The sequence below is a fragment of the Doryrhamphus excisus genome, chromosome 18 (genome assembly GCF_030265055.1).
Source record: "Doryrhamphus excisus isolate RoL2022-K1 chromosome 18, RoL_Dexc_1.0, whole genome shotgun sequence".
Classification (NCBI taxonomy): Eukaryota; Metazoa; Chordata; class Actinopteri; order Syngnathiformes; family Syngnathidae; genus Doryrhamphus; species Doryrhamphus excisus.
In genome coordinates this window covers 17,109,349-17,130,096 of record NC_080483.1, presented here as the reverse complement: position 1 = coordinate 17,130,096, position 20,748 = coordinate 17,109,349, and the positions used below count along the sequence as shown (strand labels likewise).

Sequence of the window (20,748 nt, the reverse complement as noted above, 5' to 3'; positions counted from 1 at the left end):
AGTGTCATATAAGCTAGAGCACATATAAACAAACATGTTGTGTTGCTAGCTTGCCGGTACACAATTCACCCCGGAACTATTGTTGCGGCAGTCGTTGCCACCCGGACGGGTGAAGTGGAGGAACGAGTGTGCTGTTGTTTTTTTGACGGAGTTACGAATGTGAGTTGATGTTCCATAAAAGAATAATGTTTGCTCCCGAGTTCGACACCCCGCCTCAGACTCCAGTTCTTCGGCGTTTCAATGTTATGTTTCATTTGTTGGAGCATGAGTAGTCAAAAATGTCTTTATTATCCATAAATGAGCTCACAAGGATTGGCACAGCTCACCAAAACCTACATCAAGTCAGACTTCCTGAATCCCACTACTCGGAAAAACTGCTTTTTGAACAATGTTTTATTTGTAATAGCGAATTGTGACATAAACTGCTTTGACTTCATTCTTCCACCAGATGTCGCTAATGTCGCTTTTCACTGAAGCACCAAAGTTTCGCCGTGCTTCTTCACCCGCCCAACTCTAGCACAAAAACACAATTGAAATCACTTCTAATAATCAAATGTAAACATAATGGTCTGGTTGATTCACGAATGAAGTCTGCGGATTAATAACAAGGAGCAGTTGAGACCGGTAGGTGTCAAAACCACGCAAAACAGGAAATGATAGACCAAAATAAGAGCACAATAAAATGTTGCTCATACAAAACTCAATAATTAGTCCGAACAGGCAAAAATAATTACCACATACATACTTCCATACTTAATATCCATCTGTTGTCATTCTATTTTATCAGTGGGAAGCACAATCCCCTCCAAGTCTAGGAGTTTAGTATGTGACTTCCGCCCCCCTGTGGTTACAGAGTGAAAGTGCCTGTCACGTGGTGGCACTCCACATGATGTAATGTGCCATGGGATTGACTGGTGACCAGTCCTGGAACCAGTCATCTCCCAGGATAAACCCCACACCCAATCAAATCAGATGATGCTGGTTGTTCAAAATAGAAACGAGGAGGTGGAGATGGGTTGGGAAATGGATTTATTCTTAAAATCCACACTTTTTGTGCCTCAAAAACTCCAAACTGTTCCATCCATACCAGATCCAGCAGATGGTGATGTTGTGCGATACAAAATGCATGCACTTTTTTCAGGAATTTTCAATGTCGCACAGCGAGTTAGCCTTTAGCATATTTGACCTTATAAACAAAGTTTATAAAATATCAAACCAATAATGTTGATTTGGTGTAATTCTTACTTTTGACTGTTCACTGTCTTCCTCAGAGTGGTCATGAGATGCCATGAGCAACGTCCAAACATGGATGGAACATCTCATATGGTCTGCCCTGATGGAACGGTCACTAGCGGGTACATGATGGACAGTTGGGGTAAGTGGAAGGTAATATGCCTGGACATTCTCCTTTCCGTGGAGGACATTGAAGACGGTAATGCGCCCCGATAGCTGCCCGTCATGACTAAAGCCACTCGGACTGCGACTATGAATCACAACAATGAAAACATCTTGAAGAAGCTTTCGTCTTTACAAAGGAAGCTGGAAGGATTGAGAGTAGTAATATGGCTACTCGCACTAACCCAAACAATATAGTACTTAATCTGGATTTGGGCCTACCCCCACACTCCCAATGTGCTTACTTGTGCAAATGTATGCTGAGGTTTTTTTTCACAGTCCCACACAGTCCTTCTCTATAGGAGCTTAGTTTGGAATTGCCCTTCTTTCCCGGCATCCTCCCTTTCCTGCATTTTTATCCTCCCTACCTTATTAATTCCTACCTATTTTCCCAGGAAATGTCCCATATTTTCAAATGCAAATGTTGACAGGTGTGTTGAACTAACATACTGCATACACACAGCAGTTTATACTGACTTTGTACACGAATAAGAGTACTAGTTAGACCAGGGGTGGGCAAACTACGGCCCGGGGGCCACATCCGGCCCGCCAAGTGTTTGAATACGGCCCGCCTGTTCTTTCCAAAGTATTTCATTTAAACTCAACATACAACCTGGCATCACGGCTTGAGCCAACCTTTTGATGGTGGAAGTAGCTGTTTTATCAATTTTGTTATTTGATGTGGTCTGTCGTTTACAAAATTCATTCATTCATTCATTTTCTACCGCTTATCCTCACTGGGCTCCAAAATGATTGTTTGTCTATATGTGCCCTGTGATTGGCTAGCGACCAGTCCAGGGTGTACCCCGCCTCTCGCCCGAAGACAGCTGTTTACAAAATGCTTCTGAAAAAAGGTACACAAACACATAATAATAAAAATAATAATAATAAAATAATTAATTAATTCGTTCATTTTCTACCGCTTTTTCCTCACGAGGGTCGCGGGGGATGCTGGAGCCTATCCCAGCGGTCTATGGGCAAGAGGCGGGGTACACCCTGGACTGGTGGCCAGCCAATCCCAGGGCACATATAGACAAACAACCATTCACACTCACAGAGAGAACATGCAAACTCCACACAGAGATGGCCGAGGGTGGAATTGAATCCTGGTCGCCTCGCTGTGAGGTCTGCGTGCTAACCTAATAATAATAATAAATGTAAATTTATAACGCACTTTACATCAAATAAATGATCTCAAAGTGCATATATAGCAGATTGCATGACACTTTTACGTGTAAAAATGGACTGTTACGTGTAAAATACTATAGAGTCTTAGAGCTGACTTAATTGATCCTTCCTCTTTATAATCTCTCTGCTCCTTTCGCAAACCAGATTTTTTTCCACTTCTTTCTCGGCTGTTGCTCCTCTTGCGGTGCAGCTTTGCGAGGGTGGAACAGCGCTACCCGATCAAGGTTGCATGCAAGCCCTGGAGGGTGTTTGCAAAAAGGATCATTTGACTTTGCGCTCCACTTTTGTAGCGCGGAATGCAAAAATACTAATATAACAAGTGAGCTTCAGTTATGAAATGAAAGAATTATGGACCTGGCAACACTTTGACAGTTTAGTCAAAACTTTATTGCCTGTTCATCCTTAATGTAGGCCATTTCAAGGGGACCTATTGTGCTTTTTCCACTTTTCTGACCAACAAATGCAGTTAGAATGTTGTACTCTTGTGTTAAACGATGCTAAGGTATCACATCATGAGGTTTGTACATTTGGAAGTGAGCCCTGAAAGAAGTTTGGGATGACGCAAAAACACTCGGTTTCAGAAGGCGTGGCAAAACTGTTCTTTTATGATGTCACAGAGGAGCAGACTTCTTTATATGGGCGTGGCTGTAGGCCAGATACACTCTCTGTCCTCCCTGAGCTCTGCTTGGCTGTTTACGAAATAAGCTCGGGCAGAAGTTATTGTAGTTGGTGATTCCCAGCAAGAGAAAAATATTTATTTTTATTTATATATTTTTTTAAGAGAAAAATAATTATTTTTATTTATTTATTTTAAGAGAAAAATATTTATTTTTATTTTTTTTTAAGAGAAAAATATTTTAAACTATCAACAACATTTTACACAGGACTGAACGTGAACGTGGAATATCCACCAAACTGTTGCAGAAGCCAGAAGAAGCACTCGGGAAAGGTGCATTAATGTCAGACACATTGTGCGTCCACAGAGGTGGCGAGAACCACAGTTTGGAACACGGTATTCCAGCAAAAAAGACCACCAAAATGACCACATTTCCACTACCGATGTTATGCCAAGATTGCCTGCATGTTAGTAAACATGTTGCCCTCACGTCTGGCTTCTGAGCTCCACTGACAAAGTGTGTCCGACAATGAGTGCTCCTCTTCGGGATTGAGAAAGCTTTCTGTGCTGGTTATTGTGTGTAGCTGCTCTATAGGAGTCCATAACTAAATACATAGGGTTAAAAAAATGCATAATTGGTCCTCTTTAAAAGGAGGAACCAAATTCCTATATTGATCCTATTTCCTAAGAGTTCTTTAGACCTTTCAAATCAAAGTAGTACTTGAAGATACTAGGTCTCAAGTAGAGTTTGCCCCCCACAAAAACTGACATGCAGATAATCAGATACAATGTGATGAGTGAACAAAGGTGGCCTAGTTTTTGATTGTATGACGCTATCAGGGTGTCAGCAAACAAGTCTCTTTGTGGATCTCACCCCCTTTCCATCATCTCCTGGGTATTTCAGAAGCTCGTGTGTCCGTGGGGTTTTTTTTTTGCGAATATGGGAACAGCCATTGTACTCATTGTTAACTTATTGTATGTTTTGGATTGTGATTACAGCTTTAGGTGTGGTCAGTAATCACTATAGCTAACTTTGTAATTGTAGACGCTCTGGTTAACGGTTACACTTCATCTATTAGTACAATCACACACACACACACACACACACACACACACACACAATCAGACCCTATTTTTTATCTTCTTTGGGCAAAAAGTGTTTTTTTGTGTCTTTTTGACCAAACATGGAGTCCACCGCTAATAGCATTCCTTTTATGAGCATTTGGCCAAAAATACTCTCCCCTTTTTGTTCTACTGCAGTTTTACTGTGAACACAAGTACAACTTTACACTTACCTCATTTGCGTCTAATCTCAATCTCGCAACCAAATTGACTGATTTGCATTGCTGCAGTGTTTGTGTCACGCGTCTACGTTTCCATGGCGATTAAAGCTACACTCGGTTAGAAAAGGAAACATGTGGGCAATGGAAAGCGTGAGAGAGAGAGAGCAGGAACATAAAAAACGGGGCGACGTTGAAGTGGGCCGGGTCTAAAAAAAAGGCCAGCTGTGATTGAGGGAGAGAAGAAGGAGGAGTATAAGTTCCCCATAAGTTCCCCACTTCCCACTTCCAACGTCTCTTTTGAAGCCGACCAGCAGCGAGCCTCTACTTCTCATTTTTATCTCTGTACCGTAGAAACGTCTCCAACATGAGCTACAGGAGATCCACCATCCAGCAGATATCTGCTTCCCACATCTCACCCCGGTACTACTCCGCCAGCAGCTACGCCGGCTCCAGCGGCCGGGACGCCCGCATCTCCTCCGTGTCTGCATCTTCTTTGCGTTCCGGAGCTCCCATCACCTCCTCAGCGGGTTCCTTCAAAGTGAGCAGCGGCATGGGTGCAGGTTTCGGCGGGTCAGGCGGCGGCATGGGAGCCGGGATAACCGGCAACGAGAAGGGGGCCATGCAGAACCTCAACGACCGTCTGGCCAACTACATTGAGACGGTGAGGAACCTGGAACAGGCCAACCAGGAGCTGGAGATGAAGATCAGGGAGGCCTTGAAGGCGGGAGGGCCTGACATGAGGGACTACAGCAAGTATGATCCCATCATTGAAGATCTACGGAAACAGGTAGGTGTGGCTAAATCAGGGGTGGGCAAACTACGGCCCGGGGGCCACATCCGGCCCGCCAAGTGATTGCCCAATCTTTCCAAAGTATTGAATTTAAAGTCAACATACAACCTGGCATCATGGCCTGAGCCAACCTTTTGATGGTTGTATCAATTTCGTTGTTTGACATGGTCTGTTGTTTACAAAGTGCTCCTGAAAAAAGAGACACAAGCACATAATAATAATAAAAATTAAAATAATAATTATTATATTATTATAACTATTATGATTATTATTTTTATTATATTAATGCAAATTATTATATTAATTATATATAATAATATTGTTATATTTGCATATTTTACATAATAATAATATAATAATTATTATTTTAATTTTATTTTAATTATTATAATATTTTATTATTTTTAAAATATTTAAATATAAATATAAAATAATAAATAATAATAGCAGATTGCATGACAATTTTACAGATACAATAATACCAGGTGGACTGTTACGTGTAAAATATATAGTCTGCCCCCCCCCCCCCCCCCCCCCGAAATTTTGTTATATCAATGCGGCCCGCGAGTCAAAAAGTTTGCCCACCCCTGGGCTAAATGGTTCTGATGGACTTCTAGCAACAGGTTGGATCTTTTTGAGGCCCAGCTCGGTACTCAAAGTTAGGAACCGCTGGAACTGACTCAAACGTCCATCATGTGTGCATAAAGTGTGCATAAACTAATAATACAATAAATATGAATCAACAAAAGCTACCTTGGCTGACAATGCAGCAAAAGCTATCAAATGTCGTTCATCTGAATGAAGGGTGTGGCGGCCCGATAGCGCCTACCCTCCCCCATGAATCTGCATTGGATGCCAGAAGCTGGTCAGAACTTCCTCCGCATGAGTCACCAGCGTGAGGGTAACTTCCACATTGAAAAGTTCCCCAAATGCTGGCAATTGAGATTCTGCGCCACTCCCCCCGTCTCCGTGGGCCTCAATGTGAAACAGATGTGTGGTGAAGCCGCCCGCGCACACAAAGGATCCCGTGAGGAATCCCGTGCTGCCAGCGAGACCAACTCCGTTGCATAACAATCAGCTTCACTCAGCGAGAGTCAAATGTCACATACTTTTCCAAATGGCAAATATCTTTCTATGTTTTCTTCTCAACTCATAAAGGGACGTGTGTTTCCCCTTTCCTGCCGGACAGGATAACACGGATGAAAATTCCACCCACCCACTTAGGAGTTTAGCCTTCCAATTCTGCCCGCATAAACACATTTATATAAACAAACATTCCAGTTATGCGGGATTTACGCTTTTTCCACGGAGGAGAATGGTTCCAGTGCAACATTCTTCTTGTTCCTCCACGGTCCCTTTGTGTAATCTGACTCTTGGTTGCTCACGCAGATGTGGAGATCTGCAGATGTCTTTCTCGTTGTACCTAAGGATAAGAGCGGAGTCGTGAAAGAATGCCAATATTAGCGTCAGCTATTAGCATATGTCAACAACTACCTGTCACATGTTCTCTAGATCTTCAACAAGATAGCAGAAAATGCTCGTCTGGTGCTCCAGATTGACAACTCCCGTCTGGCTGCGGATGACTTCAAAGTAAAGTAGGTCATTTTGGATTTATTCTCTCGTTTATTTACTTCAAGTCATGCAAATGTGGAACATCAAGGTTGACTCCCACAAATGGCGTTTGTTGGTTTGGACTACGGGTGCTGTCGTTGTTGGAAGGCGTCTACACAATCTTTGTTTGTTTGTTTGTTTCCAGGTTTGACACAGAGCTGGCTATTCGCCAGTCTGTCGAGGCCGACATTGCCGGGCTGAAGAAAGTCATCGATGACACCAACATGACCAGGATGAACATTGAGAGTGAGATTGAAGCCGTGAGGGAGGAGCTTGAATTCCTTAAGAGGAACCATGAGAACGTGAGTGTGCTTTCCAAAAAATGTACAGCTCCGATTGGGGTTGAAGCAAATACAAAATAGACAAGCTTTGAATGAAAAAATCACATAATAACCAGCATACAAAGCTTTATAGATCTTCCAGGATCTGCACCTATTCCGCTGTATTTCTTTGGATTTTATGTTTCCTGCGAAAACGGTCTGTTTGAATTAATTCCACGTACAGCCGGCATCTAGACACGCTTACTGGTTACACGCCTATGGTTTGTCACACCAGCTGGTGCATAAAAGGACCTCCGGTTTGTGATGCTAACTGCTAGCTATGAACAGTATAGCATCTTTTTAAAATGTCGGCTTTTAACATACAACCGTATGTGTTGGATTCCGAATCCGATCCGGAATTCGAGACCGGACAGTCCGAAGTTTCTCATGAAAAGATGGTAGGTAGCTTTAGCATGTTAGCGGTGTGTTCGCCGCCAGTCTGAACTATAGTATTGTTTATTAGACACTGATTACATTATACTGATTGATGTGTATCTTCATTCTATATGTCCCGCAGGAGGTGAGGGAGCTGAGGAATCAGATCTCCCAATCAGGAGTGCAAGTTGATGTTGATGCTCCCAAAGGTCAAGACTTGTCCCAGATCATGGAGGACATGAGAGGAAACTATGAGAAGATTGCTCTGAAGAATGCAGAGGACCTGAAACGATGGCATGAAAACCAAGTAAGGCCACACTTCCAAGCAGGCGTGAAGTCCAAAGTTCTCTCATTTGATGCTATTCTTTACTCCCTCAACTTCAGACAGCCGATGTTCAAGCTCAGGTTTCACAGAACACAGAGGCGCTCCAGGGTGCGCAGATGGAGAGAAGTGACTTATCCAGACAGATACAGACTCTAGAAATCGAGCTAGCGTCTCAACAGAGCTTAGTAAGCATAAATCGGCACATATCTTCTAATTTCCATCCATTTTTAGCGGAATAACAATCTCCTTCTCCATGTATCATTAGAAAGCCTCCCTTGAAGACACACTACGCAACACGGAGCTACGTAACAACATGGAGATGGAGAAGTACAACGCCATTATCATACGTCTGGAGGAGGAGCTGGCCAACCTGCGTGCAAACATTCACCAGCAGACCCAGGAGTACGAGGCGCTGCTCAACCTCAAGATGAAACTGGAAGCTGAGATTGAGACCTACAAGAGCCTGCTGGACGGTGGAGATTTCAAGTAAGAGTGTCACAGGGATGACGGCGGGGGGGAAAGACCAATGTGCGATCACGATGAGAAAATCTTATTTTTGTTCTATCTACAGGCTCCAAGATGCGCTTCAATGAGCCGCCACAATCCTTGTGAAAGAGGCTCCATGGCTAAATAAAGTATACTAATATACTCTATAGTATAGTATAGTATACTTCCTCGCTTGTCCAGTTAATAAATGCAAATTCCAAACATAATTGCACCACATCTGCTCAAGTGAACCAAGCCATGCGAGACCTGGCGGCAATAAAGCAATTTGTTAAACATCATCTTCACTATTGATGTGTTTTTTTTATTACAACACCGAGGGTGGAATCGAACTCGGGTCTCCTAGCTGTGCAGCCTGCGCGCTAACCACTAGTCCACCGTGCAGCCCAGACTAAAATTAAACATGATTATTTAGAGCATTATGTTATGTTCAATAGTTACTAAAATACAGAATACCAACAATTAAGAAGCCAGTGAGTACCAACAAAGAAGCAGCAGTGAAAATGTAGCTCATGCCCATATATGGAAGTCCACTCGCTGTGACGTCACAGTGAGTCGGTGTTAGAAAAAACTCTCGGAAATTGAACTTCTTCAGGGCTGATTTCCAAATGCACAAACCTCATGATTTTAGCATTGTTTAACATGACAATACATCATTCTAACAACATTTATTGGTCAGAAAAGTGGAAAATGCATAATTTCACACTTTCAGAAAAATGACAGTATGCCTCATGCGTTCATTTCTCCTCATGTCAAGACAAAGTATGTGTGGCTGACGAGCGCCCTCTACAGGCGACATACTTGCTCCACCGTGCTGCTCGGACGTGCTCATAATAAAGTCCACCACTAGGGGGCGGTAATTCGCTCGGCCTCAGCCCTCAGGTTAATTATAAGGTTTTTAAAAAATAATTTTAACAGTAAATGCTCAAAAATAAAGCATATTTAATTCATAATAATATATCATTTTCATCGTATCGCATACCGAGAGTAATTTATGTAATATGTATAGTTGTATTCAACTTCTCTTTATATATTATTTTTTTACTATTGTACTTTTTTACAGTGATGTTGACCGGAGTCCATTCCTGATGTAACACACATGGCCAATAAAAATTATTCTAATTCAAATTGTGGGTATAGCTAATATTTATTATATTTTGCACATGAATCGCACTGGATCCAGTAATTCTATGCAGACGTACCTAATGATTTGTCCGCCGAGTGTCCTGTTCAAAAGAGCCACCGTGGCAGCTCTTCTTTGTACCTTATTTGTCCACTAGAGGGCGCAGAACTTGAAAAAAACAATACAAGAAGATATACCGGGTTGTTCATTCAGAAAAACACACCCACACAAAATAAATCCACTATTACACGGTTTATTTTCATATATGTAAGTGTGATAACCGATAGATTGAGTGGAAAGGTAGACAAGCACGCCAAGCCGGCGGTTGCAGTTCTGAATGGAGAAGCGCCGAGGAGCCAAGGGAGGAGACGCTGGACTCGTGAACGCTGATGCGCGCTCCCGATAATAACCCGCTGACGCATTCATCCGGGAACTACCGCGAACTCGCTCTTCAACATGGCGGCGTCAGGTGAGGTTTATGTCGGTGAACCCACAGGGTCGGTTGGGCTAGATTTCGGCCAGTTTAAGTGACGAATAATTGATCGGTTCGAGTTTCCGAGTTGTATAAGAGTTTTCCATTACGTTCCCGTTGTTGTCTAATGCATAAAAAAAATATCTGCGGCTGTTTTGAGATGGTAAATATGGATCTGCAGAAGGAGGGGAAATGCACGAAGCAACGGCTAGCTTTATTTTAACACTTTAGTCACACATTACCGGTTCTTTTTTTCCTCCTTAACAAGTATGAAGTACCGTGTCTGTTGTATATACTTGTTAGTTAACGTACTATTACACACCCCGGTTTCTATATGACGTGTTAGCAAACGGCTCGTTTTAGCTAACCGGAGTGCTCAGAGCACCGGGTGCAATGGAGGAGTGGTTGGGCCGACCAGCCCGGGCTATCACAGGGAGCCACCCCACGTGTGCGGCCGCACCACCCTTCCGTGTAAGGCATGGTCAAATACGGCCAACTGTGTAGCCATTGTCCCACCAAAATACACCCCAGCGGTCGCCTTTCGTCGCACAGACGTTCCGTCTTTCTGCTCAAATGTTGCTACGATGCTGGCGCACTTGTGTCGTGGCGTCGCGACGCGAACTAGGCCGTAAAACCAAGCCAGTTCAGCGGGCGCTCATCGTCAGCACGCCTTGTGCTGACTAAGATGCAGCTAGCATTGAGAGCCATATGGGCTATAATGGAATGCAGTTGACATGCATTCGACTGCGACTGACTTGTCTCTTGACTCCGATTCGTAAAACTTTACACCGGAGTAGCTTTCATGTCGCGACTGTCACATTGGTTCGTTTGCGTAAGCGATCTTAGCGGGAGGGGGTCCGTGTAGTTTATAACTAAGGAAACAAGCGTTACTGTTATTCACTTAAAATTCCGTGTTCTCGTATGTTTTTGTGAAGAATGTCATGACTGCTGGGATTTTCATAAACATCCCAGTGAGCTTTGTGTTCCCGTTTTCTGCCGCAGACCAAAACAAATCGGACATCACAATGGAGAATGTTCCACAACAATTCACTGACACTACCTGAACATTTGTACCTGGTTGAGTTTCACTGGAAGCCCATTCTAATCAGCTTTATAAACAGTCCACTGTTTACTTTTTGACCATTCTTTTCAAATCAAGGCAGAATACCCACAATATCCGCCATGTAATAATGCACCTTCAAACACAAAAATATAAAAAATGCAATATGTCCAGTAACTCCACACGTGTAGCTGATGTAGTGATGACGTGCATTTCTCTTTTCTACCATTTAGCTAAGAAGAAGAACAAGAAGGGGAAGACCCTGACCCTGACAGATTTCTTGGCAGATGACAGCGGAGGCAGCGGTGTGGCCCCCAGCTACCCCATCAAAAGCACTAGCTGGGCTGATGAAACGGATGATTTGGATGGAGATGGTGAGCCCGTACTGCCATTGATGACTGCTGTATCGAGCCCATTATGCCGTGCTGTGCTTTGTATCTAGTGCCGTGATTATCACTTCTAAGGTTTTAGTTGCTGTGCGGATAAAATGGTGTCGACAACTTTGAAGAGACTGAGGTGGCGCAGGTGTGGCAGTCGTGTACACGAGGGCTGCCGTTTTCGCTGTAGTTGTCATAAGAGTATATTAGTAGGTGGTTATATCTGAAACTTCAGTGTACATTATGTGTAGACATATGCTGTTAAATGCTAATTATTAGACATATCTTCATTTTTAAAAGTACATGTTTGAATAATTGGATCATTTTTGTTGTCTGTATCAAGAATTCAGTGGCACTCATGCTTTATATTAAATAAGTATTTCATACCACCTGTCAAAAATAAATGTTATTTTGATTAAACACACCTAGTATGATTTTCTAGCTAGAAATTCTATCCAATGCTATTGTCTGCAAATGCCATAAAATAATCAATGGCCAATTATGGCCAACACAGCGATGAGTGTTATTCACAAATTATTTGCATTTCTGAAATCGAAACGTACAACCTGGTTGGGTAACACTTTACAATAAGGGACACAAAATGAGGAATGAACCTACCAAACCACTACTCTTTGGTTCCTCACTAACTACCATCTTTTTATGTCCCTTATTGTAAAGTGAGACCTTTGATTCTGTGACTGAAGGTGAATTCCAAATCTATGATTGCATTTTCCTCTGCTCGCCTTTCCAGTTTCTACTTCATGGCACACAGAAGAGGATTCGTTCCGTGCACCACCCATTGACCGGTCCATCCTGCCCACGGCCCCCCGTTCGGCTCGTGAGCCCAATATTGACCGGTCTCGATTACCCCGCAGCCCGCCCTACACCGCCTTCCTTGGCAACCTGCCCTATGATGTCTCTGAAGAATCCATTAAAGACTTCTTCCGCGGCTTGGCAGTAAGTAAATACTCATTATTGGAGCCGGCTTTGCTGTTTTATCCCACAGTGTAAACAGTCTTGTTTTTTGAATTTCGATGAAAATGATTTTTGTTTTAGTCACATTTTAGGCAGTTCTGGTTCAGCTCTGGTTCTGGTTTAGCCAGTACGTGGCTGTTGTAGTTCAGTTTTAGCAGATGAAAACTAAATGGTTTGCAAAGTACCCATGTAAAGGTCGACAGGTGAATCCAAAAGCCAAAGAGCATATGTTATACATAATATACACACGTGTGTGTATGCATATCTAACTTTGCTCCAGGATCTGTGTTTAAGATGCTACCCCTTATTACATATTTATTATTGATGTCTGCTGCTCATATGGCGATGTGCTGCTTGTCTCCAGATCAGTGCGGTGCGTCTGCCTCGGGAACCCAGCAACCCCGAGAGGTTGAAGGGTTTTGGCTACGCTGAGTTTGACGATGTGGACTCTCTTCTGAGGGCCTTAAGTCTCAATGAGGAGGTGAGGCAGTGCGGTCTTGGCTAAATTTCATTCAGTAACACCGGTGTATCTTTTTGTTTATTCAATCTGTCATGTCGACAGAACCTGGGAAACCGAAGAATCCGTGTGGATATAGCAGACCAATCCAATGACAAAGGTACAAAGATTCTTATGTAAAGTCTTTAAGTGTTGGGATTTTTGGTGGATGGCCGCCACTTTGTCTTGCCAGTGCCGGGTCTGGAATTTTATTTCACATTTTTCCAACAACTTGCATAACATGATAGTATGAGATCATTGCAAAACTGTTAATTTAATGACAAAGTTGCAGAGAACACTTGAAATCAGCTTCTAAAATGTTGACCCTCCTTTTGTTACCTGATTTATTTAGTCCAAAAGTACTATGTGACTGGTACAGGCCCATAGTAATTCTAATTTAATAATTGTTAATTCTAATTTGAATTTGATGCCTGTTTTAGAGCAATTGAATACATCGGAACTAATTATTGTAACTAATTGTAACAAAATAAAGCGCATTGAAACATTAAAATTATATTTGAATTGTTTTTAAACAATGTGTGTTCAACATGTGTGTAAATAATGTGCTATACATGTACCTATATAGCATTTATGTCCATTCATACAGTATATTAACGTTGTTTTATTTAATAATTATTTATTTAGTCATATTGTGTCACTGCACCTCGATCAATTAAGTGTTTTTCACTCCTCAAATCTATCCACCAAGTATATTCTATATTGTAACATCATGGTGTCTTTATATTCAAGAGAGAGACAGTGGACCTATGGGAGGTCGTGACCGAGGTGGGAGAATGGCGGACATGGGGCCCGACAAGACAGACAGTGACTGGAGGGCTCGGCCCAGTGCAGAGAGTGATGATGGACCTCCCAGGAGAGATGATGCCTTTGGAGAGAGTAAGTCGGATCTTTTAGAACTTCTAACTGGTTTATACGCAACGCCTGCATTTCCCCAGCAGATCTGTGGACTTTGAGTGAGTTGAGTTTGAATGTGACCGAATGGAGTCAAAATTGTTTTCATTGTCATTGCAACATTCGGAGTCCAGAGCGCTCCTTCTATAATTGTCTCCTACAGACGCCACTCCTAGCTAGTGCTACATCACTTTTATTTGTGCAGTCCCTCGGAAGAAGCGGGAATTACTGATCACCTCTTGTGCTTTTACTTCCCTCTAAAATTGAATGTCTTTGCTTTCTTGCAGGATCACGAGATCGCTACGAGTCAGATCGTTACAGAGATGGTCCCCGGCGGGACAACGACCGCTATGATGGTGGGAGAGACCGCTACCGGGAGCGCTATGATGACAGAGACCGGAGAGATTACGATAGAGGAGGTGAGTCTGCACCTAGCAATAGAATAATAATAATAATAGTCTGAAGAGAAAAGAACACATCTGAAACAAGGAAATGACAACCTGCAGGACCGCATTCGTCAGCAGCCAAAGGAGTAGCCTTTTGGAATGCGTCCAGCATAATTAGGAGTGCACTGATTACAATTTTCTTGCCTGTCCTACCTGTCGATTCTGACTTTCTCATACTATTTTTGAAAAAATAACTGACAGCATACACCCTCAATGCTCCAGTATTTTTGTTGAAAAACATTGACCAACTCCTGTGAAACAATACAAACTCGTTTTATCTGCAATGAGGTTGTTCTCTCAAATAGAAATGAAACTTTTAAATTGTATCAGTTCCTTTTTAGTTTAGATTGGTGGATAAGATCACCTTAGTATGTAAGGATGGGCTGATCTCTGGTTTATGTCGTTATGGAAAGAGGCTCCAGTATCAATTTTAGGCCATATTGCCTATCCTGAACACGTCTGGTGGATGGGAATATTTACAATTTCCTGTTAACAGGATTTCATGTTTTTCTGCCTATACTTTTACCTTTTGGGACATACATGAATATATTCATACATTTCATACTTGCCTGTTGAAGACTTTTACAGCCTCAGATCAAATCAACAAAACAAACTTAGCTGAGTTTTGATATCCAAACTCGGTATCACGATCGGATTGAAAGTGAAAGCCACCTACTGACCTTTTCCCTCTGCTTCCTAGGTTATGACTCTCGTGGCGGTGGCGGTGGTCGTCGTGCCTTTGGCAGTGGCTTCCGCCGGGATTATGATGATAGTCGAAGTAGCAACGACCGGTACGGTGATAGGGATCGCTACGGTGATAGGGATCGCTACGGAGACCGAGATCGCTACGGAGATGACCGATATGAAAGACGAGATGATAGACGTGAAGAGAGAGGTGACTGACGCTCACTGTTAAGAATGTGGTTGTTTATATACGTTTAATAATTGTACCTCACAACTCACTACACACCTTTACCCCCCCACCCCCCAGCTCCTCAGCAGAGACCGAAGTTGAATCTGAAGCCCCGCAGTGTTCCCAAGGAAGAGGAAGGTGGCAGTGGCGGTACTTCCCCGGCGGCCGCGCCCACCTCCAGCAGTAGGTCTTCCTCCATCTTTGGCGGTGCCAAACCAGTTGACACGGCAGCCAAGGAAAGGGAGGTGGAGGAGAGGCTGAAAAAAGAGGAGGAAAGGCTGCAGAGGCAGCTGGAGGAAGACAAAGGCCGGGGTTCCGACAGAAAGATGAGAGACAGGTCAGTCGGCCTTGAGATACTTTAGATTGCTGAAAATTACAATTAAATATACAATTTTACAAAAAGGGAGACAAATCTGCTTATATGCTCTTAAGCATGTTCCAGTAAATATTTTATTTACTACATTCAGAGACCCAAGCTGGCGTAATGAGGAATCTCATACCGAGAGATCTCGCACAGGAAGTGAGTCCTCCCAGCAAGGAAGTGGTTCTGGAAGAGGTGAGATCTAATGTTCATGTATTTTTTCTGGAATTCATCTCACTCTGAATTGACATTCAAAGTCACTGTAATTGCACTGAACAAAAATATCAACTAGGGCCGCAACTAACAGTTGTTTTAATAATCGAGTAATTGATAAATCAGGTTTTTAAAAATCCACATTTTTCATTTCTACCTCTTAGCGGCAATCCCTTTTTAAAAATGCATGAATGGACTTTTTCATAGCAAAGAGGGCAAGGAAGAGGAAATTTCTGTATGCACCGAATGTGACTTCAAACACCGAAATTGAAGTTGAGAAGTATAAATCAACTGAAAAACATGACAAACAATCTGCAGCAAATAGTCACTGTCACATAGACTGCTACTTGTGCAACACCAATAAATACACTTCGGGGGCAGGTTTTGCATTTGCATTAGCTATTTGTAGTTTTACTGTTTTATGTGTACGCATGGTAAGAGTTCCATCTTCTGTTAGGCTCACGGTGTCGAGACGGGGAGCGCTCCGGAGACAACGAGGTTTTCAGTGGGAGGGAAGATGACCCTTCATCTCCCGGCTCGTCCTCACAGCCTCCCCCCTCCAAGGAGCCTCTGAAGGTGATGCCTGCGCCTCCCCCCAAGGAAAATGCCTGGGCCAAAAGAAGTGCAGCCAGTGCGGGCTCTAGTGAGACCGATGGGCGATCCCCAGTCTCCCCAGGTGATTCAGCCCCGCACAAGTTCAGGTAAGCGTACAATTTTATCACATATCAAGTACATACCTTTATTATAGGTACGTGTATTTACTGATTTGTTCTCATTTTAGCTCAAGTTCTGCTGATGAGAGAGGACCTGGAAAGGGTAAGGCCTAGTAAAGAACACATTTAAGGGGGGATTTCATCAAATATCGACACCGATTAATAATCGTAGCAGAGTTTGTGTGACACTTGAAAGATAGTAATCATTATTTGCAAAAGACTGTAGCGGAAAGACACTATGGAAAGCAGAGCCACTTTTTCTCCAGCCCTCTTCCTGCTGAACATGCGTTTTGGAACTGATACCTGGCTTGACAAGCAAGAGATGCGGCTGCATCAGTGGCAGCCTCCTGGATCGTTAAGAATCAGCCGTCAATCTTTAGATTTATCGATTGTAGAGACATGCACCGGGTATCACAAGACACTGAAACGATGTCGCGCATGCGCCGTAGCTTGGCATGACTGAAGATGAGAGTGGATCTAAATAGCATTAGCAGAGCGCTAGCTGGTCACCAGGGAAGATTCGGCAAAACATACGTACATATAGCGATCTAATTTATCTTATGTATAATGAATGTATTGGGTTAAAATGGCAACATGAGAGTACAGACCCACCATCCACTAGTACGAGTCTAGAGTGTTTTTCGGAGATGTGCAGCGAACAGATATCCACATTAGCACTCTTAATGTCATCAAATCTCACCTTGTATGCATTCCCACATAATATCGACATTTGGGACCAAATATGAGGTTAAAAAACAGTATAGTAGTCTATCTGTGCAGCATGGGAGAAAGATGGTGCGTTCAAGGGCTGTTGCACCAAACTTCATCACGCGAAAACTGCAGGATTTGTAACTTTAAAAAAAATACAAATAAATAAAATAATGGCCCATGTAATCCATTTACATAAAATTTGATGTTGTCATATACAAATGTTATGTCATGTTTTTTTATTAATCATTGCTCCTCAACATTTCCCACAGCCCAGGGGTGTGACAAGTGAATGAATGATCTTTTTTTGCACTTCCTGTGCCTCTGTTGTCCGTACCCGTTATAAGCCCGTGAAGACATTCCCATTATGGTATTATCTTGCTGCTAGTCCTTTATTGTGGTGCCGGCTCCAATAACAAACATGAATGGGATTCATGGCTTCCACGCGGTTCATAAATGACTGTGGCCACGGTTTGAACAGAGGCATATCGAAAAAGCATAAAACTTGCTTTGTGAAAGTGATGTCTAGAAGCAGCGGCGACGGAACCATAATCAAAGAACACCTTACCGTAATCCAGTATGAAAGGAGGTGTATAGTCGCTCCATAGTCCAACCATTCTCTCAACTGTCTGGCTTCTCCTTTAAGATGAGAACAAGGCTGACGGTGCACATCGAGACCGGGGGCCCCCACGGGCACGAGGTGGGCCTGCGGGGCCTGGAGCAGGGCGGGGGCGAGGAGAGGGGCCCAACAGAGACCGAAGAAAGGAGGCAGACAGGTCAGCCACCCAAAAGCATAGCAACTCTTTCAGTTGTTAAGACAGCCAGGGAGCTCGAGCGAGGGCATCTGCAAAGAGTGGCCCCGTGTTAAACCACGCAACCGATGATGCAACTCATTGTTTGTAATGTTGTGCAGCTCTTAGGCAGCAAGACATGTCACGCCTTTGCTACCCAAAATGCTCCAAAAGCGGTGGACTAGCACTAGACCACCGACCGCACAGTGTCAACTAGACAGGATGTTTTGATGATCACTGACTTTGTTGTCCTGACATTAGCACCTGCTACACTGGCTGCCCGTTAGCTTGTTCATGACAATGGCCACCATTGATCGTTTGCCCTCTTTGTAGCGTTTAGGAATTAGCATTAGAGTATACTTGGCAAGTGTCAGTCCTGTCAATGAATGGTAACCTTCGGGTTCATTCTGACTGTAGAAAGGATAACAGAAGAGACCGAGACTCCAGACCACCACCCGAGCCAAAGAAATACGAAGAAACCCCAACCCCTGTAAGTCCTTCACTGGGCGTTTTGACAGCAGTTCTTGTAGTTGGTTAAGGTTTTTCCCAAAGGTCTTGGGCTCCTCCACCACATTTTAGGTCTTTTTTTTAATCTTTGGTAAAAGAGCAGCCCATCACCCGGGCACCATTTGGTCTTTTGCTGAGCGTGACTGATTGGTTGTCTCTTTCAGAAGTTCAGCTCAGCCAGTAAATACGCTGCTTTGCTAATGGATGGAGACGCAGAAGATGCCGGGGATGTGGAGTAGCCGAGACACCAAGAAGAGGAGCAAATGAACACACAAGATAATTTCACATAGCTTATATTCTCCTCATGTGGACGAGGTCCCCCGGGAGGACAATCATCCCTCCCTCCTCCTGTCCACCTTCAAACCTGTCCTTTTCCCTCAACCTCCTTCTCTCCTTCCTTCCTTCCTTCCTCTACTTTGCCCCACCTCAAAGGACTTTTTCAGGTTCTACACAAATGTCACTCACTGGACTTGTTTTAATTGGGAAAAAGTGTCTGACTCATGGAAAAGTGATGGAAATTATTATAATAAATAAATGAAAAAGTGGGGAAAATGAATTTGTACATTTGTGGATCAAAGATGCGGTCAGGAATGATCCTCGATAATGTAGCGCAATGAGACAGACTTTTAAATCCGAATCAATTGTTCACTTGCATACTGCCAAAAAAAAATGTTGCTTCTATTCATTATACACCCTTTTTTTATTAGTCATTTGAACATCCTTCTTTTAATTCTATCAATTGAAAGCACGAATCTTGTCTTCCAGTACTAACTTTCACTATTAATTCTGGAACTAACTCATGGAGCTGTTTTCCAGCCATGTGTACGCTATACTGTTCAACAAATGTTTTGAAATGATTCACTTTTAATCGAATGACACCACATGACTCAAGTGCCATTATTGCCCCCCCCACCCCCCCCCAAGTCATTGTACAGACTTTGTTCTCTTTCTACATCACCTGATGGGGAAACAAAACAAAACAAAATCCCTTCAATTAAAGTCTTATCTGCTCTCCTTCCTGGCTGTCTTCCCATCCTCCACTGCTGTCTGCAAATCATGTTCTCTTCCTCGCGTGAGGACTGGTGTGGGACGTTTTCATGACATGGCCTTTTTTTCCTGCTTGCAATAAAAGGGGTGTCATTTAAGTATACCACAGATTCTCTGCCGTTGTTTATTTCGCTGCTGTTCATTGCATCGATTACAGTATTTGTTGCAAGGGTCAAATATCCAGAGGTCACACTGATGTTTTTTTTTTATGCACATGACACGCAAAACAAATGTCGCCACCTTAACAAAAAAGGCTGCCGAACCGGTTCACATATGCTCGTAAATATTTGAAGTCAACTTTCACTTGTGTATGTCAGTAACTGCAGTAAAACACATTGTACACACTAAACAGGCCAAGATGTATGGATTATATGGTACTAACATATCTTGGTCTAAGTCGCAGGTTCCAAGAATGTTCCCATCTAGACGTGGTGGTGGTGTGGTCTGCAAGGCAAGATAGTTCCAGTGTTTGTTCAGTCGGGGCCCCCCACAGCAACAAGTACCCCTGATGGCAGCTGGTAAGGATCCTGCTGAGCTTCATTTTACACACGCGCAAATAATAATGTAAATAATGAAGCTGTTTAGATTAAATTGTACAATGCAGACCTCTGCTATTCCAAAAAAATATTTTTGCCAATGCAACCCAGGCATAGAAACATTCAGTGGTTATGTTCTCATGGTCCATTATGAAAATGGAATCCGGTGCCCACAGTACTGGATCACCTCGTGTTTCTTTTAGTCAACATTGAAGTCCTTAAAAAAAAAAAAAGCCCCCCACCTTGTCCATTGGGCTCCGACCCCCACCTGTGTGAGTCAGCAGCTGGTCCACACAGGAGGGTCTTTCTCATCATGACTGCTTCTTGTGTCATTCCCCTCGTTTGACCCCCGTAAAGCCCAAAGATGAAACTCCCCGGCCTTTTTACAGCACGCGAACACACGTGAATAGACCTTCCCCTCATTTAGTTTGCATCCAAAGATTTGTCCCACCTCGACATCCAAATAGCGCCTTTTACGGCTTAACTGGAGCCTAAAAACTCCATAGAAAGACCTTCTTGTCTGAAATGTTCCATCTCCCAACGGCTGGCTTAAATAAGAGTTTTGTCTGAGGAATTACAGTGCAGCGTTTGTGGTGGATATTTTTTAAGATGGACGCACAGAGCCAATCATTGTTTTCGTCTCAGTGGAGAAAACGAAGGAATGAATATCCGTCTATTGCTGCTTCTTCCT

The 20,748-nt window shown here is 43.1% G+C and overlaps 2 protein-coding genes and 1 long non-coding RNA gene across 6 annotated transcripts in view; all 3 read left to right on the top strand.

Annotated features, from left to right (window-relative positions):
- Positions 1 to 2,307, top strand: part of LOC131105846 (uncharacterized) — a 50,342-nt gene extending 48,035 nt beyond the window's left edge. The window contains exon 8 of the long non-coding RNA XR_009120002.1: positions 1,272 to 2,307. This is a non-coding gene — a long non-coding RNA (uncharacterized LOC131105846). The remainder of the gene's footprint in view (positions 1 to 1,271) is intronic.
- A 2,425-nt stretch (positions 2,308 to 4,732) lies between these two features.
- LOC131106084 (keratin, type I cytoskeletal 18-like) lies at positions 4,733 to 8,688 on the top strand. Its single transcript, XM_058054837.1, has 7 exons — positions 4,733 to 5,269; positions 6,785 to 6,867; positions 7,029 to 7,185; positions 7,721 to 7,885; positions 7,963 to 8,088; positions 8,169 to 8,389; positions 8,475 to 8,688. The coding sequence occupies exons 1-7, from the start codon at positions 4,847 to 4,849 to the stop codon at positions 8,494 to 8,496; spliced, it is 1,197 nt and encodes a 398-aa protein (XP_057910820.1). The 5' UTR covers positions 4,733 to 4,846; the 3' UTR covers positions 8,497 to 8,688.
- A 1,154-nt stretch (positions 8,689 to 9,842) lies between these two features.
- On the top strand, positions 9,843 to 19,624 carry eif4ba (eukaryotic translation initiation factor 4Ba). Of its 4 annotated transcripts, XM_058055598.1 has the most exons (15): positions 9,843 to 9,999; positions 11,296 to 11,436; positions 12,191 to 12,396; positions 12,779 to 12,895; positions 12,977 to 13,031; positions 13,661 to 13,807; positions 14,110 to 14,241; positions 14,969 to 15,163; positions 15,260 to 15,518; positions 15,649 to 15,737; positions 16,213 to 16,456; positions 16,537 to 16,571; positions 17,823 to 17,952; positions 18,385 to 18,457; positions 18,639 to 19,624. In XM_058055598.1, exons 1-15 carry the CDS (start codon positions 9,987 to 9,989, stop codon positions 18,711 to 18,713), a joined length of 1,911 nt encoding a protein of 636 aa, XP_057911581.1. In that variant the 5' UTR covers positions 9,843 to 9,986; the 3' UTR covers positions 18,714 to 19,624. The 4 variants fall into 4 exon arrangements, with proteins under 4 accessions (XP_057911581.1, XP_057911584.1, XP_057911583.1 ...); XM_058055601.1 differs by lacking the exon at positions 17,823 to 17,952; XM_058055600.1 differs by lacking the exon at positions 18,385 to 18,457.
- Positions 19,625 to 20,748: the final 1,124 nt, after the last annotated feature.